Consider the following 8947-nt stretch of genomic DNA (forward strand, 5'->3'; position numbering starts at 1 on the left):
CAGGGCTTGAGTTTAAGAGGCCTTTAAATGGGGATTTGAGGGATCATTTGGACTCCGATTTCAGTGTTCTTGATATGTATAGACTCGTGGGAGGATAAGGATTTCCGTTGATGTAAAAGTTATCGAATTCCGAGATGTGGTCTCGGGGGTCGGGTTTTGGTAATTTCGGGATTCTTGGTATTATTCGATTGTTTTCATTTGAGCTTCGTTCCCTTGGCATATTTTGACATCCTCGTTCTGATTTTGGATAGATTCGACGCACGTGGAGGCCGATTCGAGGGGCAAAGGAGTTGCGAAGTAGAATTTTCACCGGTTTGAGGTAAGTAACCATTGTAAATCAAGAATTGAGGATACAAACCCTGGTATTTGACTTGTTTTGATAAATGCGGTGATGCACATGCTAGGTGACGAGCGTATGGGCGTGCACCGGTAGGGATTGTGACTTGATCCGTCCCGTAGCGACTATTAAGTCGCGTATTTGATTTGGAACCTTATGGTATTCCGTACTTTAGTCATTTATACTATATTATGGGTTATATGTCATGTTTGTGGCCTTGTACCGACTTGTTGATACCCTTAGGGGCATTTTTACTATTTTTTCCTCACTTTACTTGCTAAAAACATATCCTCAGTCATGTTTTACTTGTTCAAATGTTAAAACTGGTTTTATCTTTCCACTTCTAATTGTGAGGACTGTTTGGGCTGAGTTCCTTAATTTCTATTATGGTGCCGAGAGGCTGTGAGATTAATGACTGAGAGAGGTTGAGAACCTAATAGTGAGGATATGATACTCATTATGGATCGGGCTGCATGCAGCAGCGATACCCATATGGATCGGGCTGCACACTGTAGCGATATATATATTGGATCGGGCTGCGCGCCGCAGCGATATGACGTTTGGGTTGTAGGAGCCCCTCCGGAGTCTATACACCCCCAGTGAGCGTAATTGACTATAAATTACGGATCGGGCTACACGCCGGTTACTATGATTTCTGTTATTATGAAATATTAAGGAGACGAGTGCTGAGAGTGAGTACCGAGTGACGAGAGTTGAGTCACGGGTGATTGAGAGGCTGTCCGAGGGGCCATATTCTGAGTGATTCCTTGCCCGAGGGGGCATGTTGTGATGTTTTCACTGAGTGATTCCTTGCCCGAGGGGCCCTGTTGTGATGTTTTCACTGATTTCACTCTCCTTTCTATTAAGCCACAGTTGGATATATTGCTAAGTATCTGATTTTAAATGTTTTAAACTGGAAATGTTGATTTTATGACGAAACTGATTTTAAACGGTAAAGTTGATCCGTTATTCTGTTGATTATTCAGTTATATGTTTTTGAACTGCTCGTCTCTACTTTCAGTCCTTAGTTACTTACTGAGTTGGCATACTCATGTTACTCTCTGCACCTTGTGTGCAGATCCAGGTGCCCGAGCGGCCGAGTGAAGGCTTTCAGTTGATTCAGCGTTGCCGGAGATTTCGGGGTAGCTGCATGGCGTCCGCAGCCCTGTTTTCTCCCTCCTATCTTGTTATCTTTCCGCATTTCCTAGACTATTGATGTAGTAGGTATTCAGACTTGTATTAGAGGCTCTAGACTCGTGACACCAGTTTGATGGGGATGTGTAGTTTCCTGTTATTGTGACTTTCCGCATATCTTTTGTTGCTTTAACGCTTATAGTAAAATTTGGTATTTAAAACTTGTGTTAGAAAAATGGCTTAAATGTTAAAGGAAAAAGGGTTATGGTTAATTGATTAGTTGGCTTGCCTAGTAGTGTGATAGGCGTCATCACGACCGGTACTTGGGGTCGTGACACAAATAATACTATCAAGTTTAAGACCAAGAATTCATTAACCAACATATACTTTTATTTATATATTATTGAATGTAAACTTTCAATGGTAATGGCAGGTATGTGTTACAATTTCATCATAAATACTAAAGAACATTAGACGATAACAAAGTACAAACTCTTGCTTCCACATAAACTTTCCCAGGTTTGCAAAAGTAGCCTTTCTTTGGTGCACAATGGCTATCCTCTGAACAAATGCATAGTCCTTCTAAAGCACAACCTTCTTTAACAATGGACAATCCACTCTTTAACCCAAGAATTTGATCTGTCCATTCATTAGAAAATAGCCCTAAAGGATCATAATTTTCTTTCACCTTTAAAAACTTATCGGCATCCTTATACTTTTTAATCACATCAATGAAAGCCACATTACGATTCTTCCCCCAGTGAGGCTCTCCTCCATATTTGAACATTGCCATTTGCTCTATTTCTTCAAGAATATCTTCATATAACCTAGGAGTCAATGGATTTTTGCTTCTATAATATGTAATATCAAAATCCACTGCATCTTCTTGATGTCCCAAGTAAGCATTTGAAACCGTGACATACCTCATTAGGATTCCACTATATAGGTCTAAACCACATAATGCCTTGGGCTGTAAAACCACAAGTTTTTGCACATCTTGTATAAAGTTTTTTACTTTGGACAAGCCAATACTGAATGTTGTTTGGTGAAAAAATAGACCCTTTATTCTCGGATCCCAAGGGCATACTAAATCGTCAAGAATTCCATCATTGATTAGGCAACTGCCAGATGCTTGTAGACGATTTTGTGGTCCGATCAAAGGATAGCCCGTGAAAAAAATACCTGGTAAATGTGAGTATATATAAGAATAACATTAGTTTTCAATCTAAAAATTTTCTTCACAAGCTAGACAATAAGTAAGTGGTCAGGTACATTTGGTACGACAAAAATTATTTCAAAAAAATATTTTTCATGAGAAAGTCACTTTTTATGTTTGGTTGACAGAATATGTGTTCAACTAATTTTTTTTATATCAAATGGTGAAAAGTGACTTCTCAATTATGATCGGGACGTCAATTTCCTTACAGCTATATATTACTTGCTTCAACTAGCACTTAAGACATTGTTATTAATATCTAGCATAGTTAAGAAAAGAAAACTCACTCCTATATATATATATATATATATATATATATATATATTTTCTAGGCAATCAGTGACGGACCCATAATTTTATATAAGCAGATTCAGTTAGAGTTCGTTGCATCCGATAATAGAAGCACTACCAGACTTAACAAATATAGTTCACCGTTTGCTCTTTGTATTGCATCATAACAAAACTTCCAAAAAAATGTTTTGCTCGCTGCTCCTTTTTTTCTTATTTGAGGTCTCCTTTTAAAACATATGAAGATAAATTTTAACAACTTTTTATCTACTTTCTTAGATTTAATAATTTATTAAATTTAATAAATTTTTAATAATTTTAATTAACAAACATCAATTTAAAATACCAAAAATACTAAATTCTATTATTTTTCTAATTTTACAAATACAAAATTATTTATTTTTACGAGCTAATTATTGCCGACAATAACAATTAGAAGAGAACTATAAATTAAACCGGATTAATAACTTCTTTAATATAAGAATTTTGGAAATATGAAAATATGCTAAATTTAAACAAATAAATAAAAAATTTAGTGATTTGTAAACCACGAGAAGATTTCAAATAAATAAGTGTGAATTTGAGATAGAAGAATACTATAATAGAAAGAAAAAAAATTATAACATTTATTTAAATATATATATATATATATATATATATATATATATATATATATATATATATATATATATATATATATATATATATATAAATGGTATAATTATAAAATAGTATAATTTTTTTACAAAGCGGGTTCACCTGAACCCGCTTGAACCAATGTGGGTCCGCCCTTATCGGCAACCAAACATCAAAAAATATTTTCTATAAAAATGATTCTTATGGAAAATGACTTTCATCATATCAAACACACTTTCAGTCTTCCTCCACGATACAATATTTTCGATTTGAAGTTAAATTGAAAGAGAGTAATAATCTGTAAATCGGCAACTGTTTGGGTTTCTATGTGCAAAGATTTTTTTTTTTTTGGAACCTGAGAAAAACCCGTAGTCGCTACAGTCTCTACCCTTCGGGTGAGTATTTTGTGCGCACTGAATAAATTCCCCACTGTGTAATAGCCTGCAAACCACACAGGAAACGTAAACCGCACTAGGGAAGCCCATGCGACAGGCTCAGACCAAGAGGGCATTGAGGGAGGATCGAACCCTCGTCGTCCGTGCGGATAACTCCCTCCAAACCCACTGTGCCGTCCCTTCGGGACATGTGTGCAAAGATGTTAAAACATAAAATCTGCAAACTTATTTTCTATTGGGGACATTTTGCTGTCGGATTAGCTGTACCAAGTACCAACAGGTGGATGCAGAGACTAGCTGTAATATTCCTTTTTAGTTTTGCAAATAAGAGAAGGATCCCAAGATTGTTCTTTATGAATAGAGTCCTTTTACTGATATATAATTTTCTTATGCGACAGCTATAACAAATTATAAGTCACTATTATACATGTTTTTCCCTTATATATAGTTTGTAGTAAATCTGAAAGTCTGGCTTTACTGTAGATTATATTATTGCTTTTGGTTTTATTTGGCCGATTGAAAATGCTGTGGGAAAATACAGCAACTCTTTATCCTGAAATTTAACACATTATAATCTCTCAACAATAATTCTCTTAATCACGTAAAATATATGCTTAACCAAGCTGAAATAGTTCGGCTATGTGAAGAGGAGGAGCACATATGCCCCAGTGAAAAGGTGAGAGGCTGAGAAAGAACTGTGGAGAGGTGATTAGACGTGGAGAGGTGATTACTTAGACGGGACATTACACATCTTCTCTTTACTGTTTTTGCTGGCTATACTTTTTTTTTCTTTTCTTCAGTATTTTCATCACATATTTTTTTACTTTTGTATTTTTCAAACCCGATTAAAATATTCTTTTCTAAGCCAAGAGTTTATTGGAAATTAAACAGCGTCTCTACCTTACATAAGGTAAGAATAAAGTCTGCGTATTGCTCTTTCCAGACCCCACGTATGAAATCACGCTAGGTATTTTCTTAGTGTTGTTGTTAAGTACAATATATGCAAATGTTCTGAACATTCTAATGGAGATTTAGAGATACTCACCATCGTTTGTGTACCCATACTTTGCTGTGTCCAATAACGACTTGGTGAGTTTTCCACTTATGCATTTTCCATCAGAATCACGTAGAGCTTCTTGAGTCTCCTCTATTTAAAAGATTTAAGAGGATAAATGTTAAAACAACATAACGAAAAAACATATATATAAATATTTATTAATATTAATCTCCCTTGTACATTATTTTTCATTAATTAGAATGTGTGATTTTAGTAAGAGGCGGAGCCCGTAGGTTAGCTAGTAACTATAGTTTAAACTCTTTACTCCCTCCTTTTATCTTTACTTGTCCACTACATGCGCGAAGCTATACAGTATGATAAGGGTAGTCAATTGACCACCCTTCGTCGGAAAATTACACTGCATATATATGTAAATTATTAGGTTTTAGAGATATATAACGTATATTTAACACCTTTTTGTCAAGATTTTTTTTACTTCTTTCAAGTTTGAACACCCTAGAAAAAATCCTGACTTCGCCACAAGTCCACTATATACTAATAAAAGATATCCGCTTTTATTTGTCCAGTTTGAAATTTCAAAAGATCATTTATTATTATTTATCTATTTTACCCTTATCATTTTCCATCATTTTGGATTTATAATTGTCAGAGTTAGTTTTTCAATAGTTATAATAATTAGGGGTGACACAGTAAATTTATCATTTTGTTAATTGATTTTTAAGGCATGTGCTTAGTCAAACATGGACAAAAAAAAAATAAACGGAGAACTATACTAATTCATAGAACAGTTATTAACACATGATGTCACTATCCAGAAATTTAGAATCCATAAAAACCAAATCTTGGCTCCGTCTATATCCCTAATAACATAAATAAGAAGAATTCCAATAATATTGTGAAGTTTAAACCAATTACCTGAGGTTCTCATAGATGAAAGAATAAGTGGAGAAGTGGGTCGAAATCCAAGATAGTCATTGAGAGCATTGCCAGAGGTGTTTAAGGGAACTCGATTATCAATCCTGTAAAGCACTTTTTTTTGGCTTGGGAACCAAGAGAAATCTGCAAATTCATTTTTTCTTCCAAAGGTGATGACTTCATCTCCCAAATTTGAATCATTCTTTTCTACAAATGTGATATTACGTTTGAACATTGGTTGTAACTTGAAAGTAACCTACATATATAAAACAGAAGCTTGTTTAGTAACGTATGCAGGATTTTTAGTAAGCGGTACTATAAATATTTTGAAAAAAAAAATAAATGAATAAATCACTATAGTAACAAACGGTATCATTTTGTTATATTTATACCTAATATTTTTATTTTGTATATATATATAATAAAATTTTTGACAAAGCAGTAGTATGATGTCCGCTTGCCATAAGGTGTATCTGCACCTGAGCTTGTTAACGTCAAAAAAAGGTAGAAGGGTCCATAGTTCCCTCATACTCCTTTCTGTTTTTGGATTTGAAAAATTAACTCATATTTTTATATTTTACCCCGTATATCTTATTTTTAATACAAATAACCAAACGGCTGATAAAAATAATCTTTGTATCACAATCCCTATATTAATAATTCATATGCTAATAATCTTTGTATTACAATCTCTACCTAACTTGTTTCTAAACGAAACGACCCCTAACAAATCTATTAGTTGGTGTGCAATGAGTTGTTAAGGTTTGCACGTCCATTATATTTAATGTTATAAATAGTGGTCAACTGATTGTAAATTTCCAACTAATTATTGAAGCTAACATATGAATTAAATTATTTCAATATTTTAATATTAAAATTTAGATATTTAAAATAAAAACTATAAAAAAAGTATTATAATTTACAATTGCTTTATTAGTGTGGTGAAAAAAATACATATTAAGATGAAGTACTCAAAATTTACATAATTTAACTCTCCAAAAACAAAAATTAATATTATAACTAAATGAGAACGGTGGGAGTAACAAAACTAATTTTCTAAAACCGTGTGAAGAAGGGTGCAGACATGTAATATAATATATGTTCAAAAACCGTGTTAAGAAAGGTGGAGACATATATTATAGATATATAATATGTACATACATCAACATGAAGGGATGTAAGTACCAAAGTCAATAAGAAAGGATATTAAAGTTCTTAGTAAATGTTATACTTATCCTTAATTATGTAACAACAAAGAGAGGAAATTAAGCTACTCTTCATGTCATTTGATACTGCATGGGGTTTTATATAGGTAATATTATACTTCAAGGGGGTAACAACAACATCGTATTAAACTTGTAACATGGATAATTTAGGGTTTTCAAGTATTAACTCTTAACTAAAACATTTTAAGGAACAAGACAACAAGTTAAAATTCACTAGTTAGTAACAAAAGTTCGATGAGAAGTCGTAAATTTTGAGAACAATTCAACCTATCCCTTTTTCACGTATGCTCTATCACAAATGATACAGAAATGAACTCAAATTAGTTCCACTTCCTAGCGACAAATATAAATTAAAGGGAGTTTTGGCGTAACTGGTAAAGTTGTTGTCATGCGATCAGGAGGTTACAGGTTCGGCTATGGAAACAACCTCTTGCAAAATGCAGGTTAAGACTACAATAGATTCTTGTGGTCCGGCCTTTCTCCGAACCCCGCGCATAGCAGAAGCGGCAACTATATTTTACTATGAGATTTTACGTGACTCCTGATAATTTCAGAACATGTTGCATATTACAGATAATTAAGAAGGAAAGTAAGGTGATTTATATATATACCTGTGAGATGACACCAAGAACTCCAAGTGACAATTTAGCTGCATAGAACTCAGGATTAGCAGTATCAAGGGTCCGAACTTTCGCATAGCCTTCTTCTTCTGTAGCTGGTGTGACGATCCGAACCTCAACTACATAGTTATTCACTGCACTTCCCAGACCCCAAAGAGAGCTGCCATGTGCACCAGTACCTAGCAGACCACCAACACTCATTCCCCACCAATAAGGCGAATGAGGCAGCGCCATGTCAACTTGCGCTGCCTCATCGATCAAATCCCTTAGTATTAGTCCACTATCCACCCTCATCTTCATGTTTTGTCGATCCATCATTTGTACCTGTTGAGACATAATATAATTAAAATAATTTAAAAGATGTAATTTCTATTAGTTTAAACTTTTACATGTGATGATCACACAATAGAGTACGACAGTATATAGTACCTTATTAAGGAGTTTTGTACTGATAATGAGACCATCATCATCACCCGGACAAACCAACTTAGGAATACTCTGAGAGTAGCGAGTCGCTACTCTCATTTTCCTTTTCTCCTTAGTTGCTTTTCCTACTGCAGAAATGAGTTCTTCTTCTGTGGTAGGATAAGCGACTTCAGCTGCACGGCAAATGCTCCGATCCGGAAATGAGCCATAGATATTTGTGATGGTGCAGTTGGAATTTTTGGTTATACACTTGATAGGATCTTGAGGAAGGGAACCTTCAACTAAAAAAATCATGATCAAGAAAATGCAGTATGATGTCAAAATTTGGCGTATAACGCCGTTTTGAAAGCGTATGTTTTTCATGATTAATTGGTAATTTTCGTTCTTGTTCCTTTTTTTCTAAGGGAGCCAATTCCAATATATAGACAACTAGACAAGTAGTACTATTAAAGAGGATAATAGACTGGGTTTCATATATTTGACCAGTGGATGCATGTTGTGGTGGATATGTGTCACATGGGTTTCTTAAAATATATGAATGTTGACTTTCAATGATAAAGGACAGAAAATTATTTCAGGGATTGTTATTAAAGTTCATATAAATATTATCCCATGTGTTCATAGTTTGTATAAATATTATTCCATTTGTTCATTTTCTGTAGGATGAGGTTGGACTATTAGACAGTTTAATTCGCAAGAAACAAAGCTTTTTGCCTGTACCAAATTAAAATATACC

General features: G+C 34.1%; 1 protein-coding gene across 1 annotated transcript; it reads right to left on the minus strand.

Annotated features, from left to right (window-relative positions):
- Positions 1 to 1839: 1839 nt before the first annotated feature.
- LOC107764580 (putative L-gulonolactone oxidase 6) lies at positions 1840 to 8622 on the minus strand. Its single transcript, XM_016583175.2, has 5 exons — positions 8215 to 8622; positions 7777 to 8109; positions 5940 to 6195; positions 5052 to 5153; positions 1840 to 2653 (listed from the first exon to the last, which is right to left on the minus strand). Exons 1-5 carry the CDS (start codon positions 8572 to 8574, stop codon positions 1932 to 1934), a joined length of 1773 nt encoding a protein of 590 aa, XP_016438661.1. The 5' UTR covers positions 8575 to 8622; the 3' UTR covers positions 1840 to 1931.
- Between the last annotated feature and the right edge of the window lie 325 nt (positions 8623 to 8947).

This window comes from Nicotiana tabacum, chromosome 1 (genome assembly GCF_000715075.1).
Source record: "Nicotiana tabacum cultivar K326 chromosome 1, ASM71507v2, whole genome shotgun sequence".
Lineage (NCBI taxonomy): Eukaryota > Viridiplantae > Streptophyta > Magnoliopsida > Solanales > Solanaceae > Nicotiana > Nicotiana tabacum.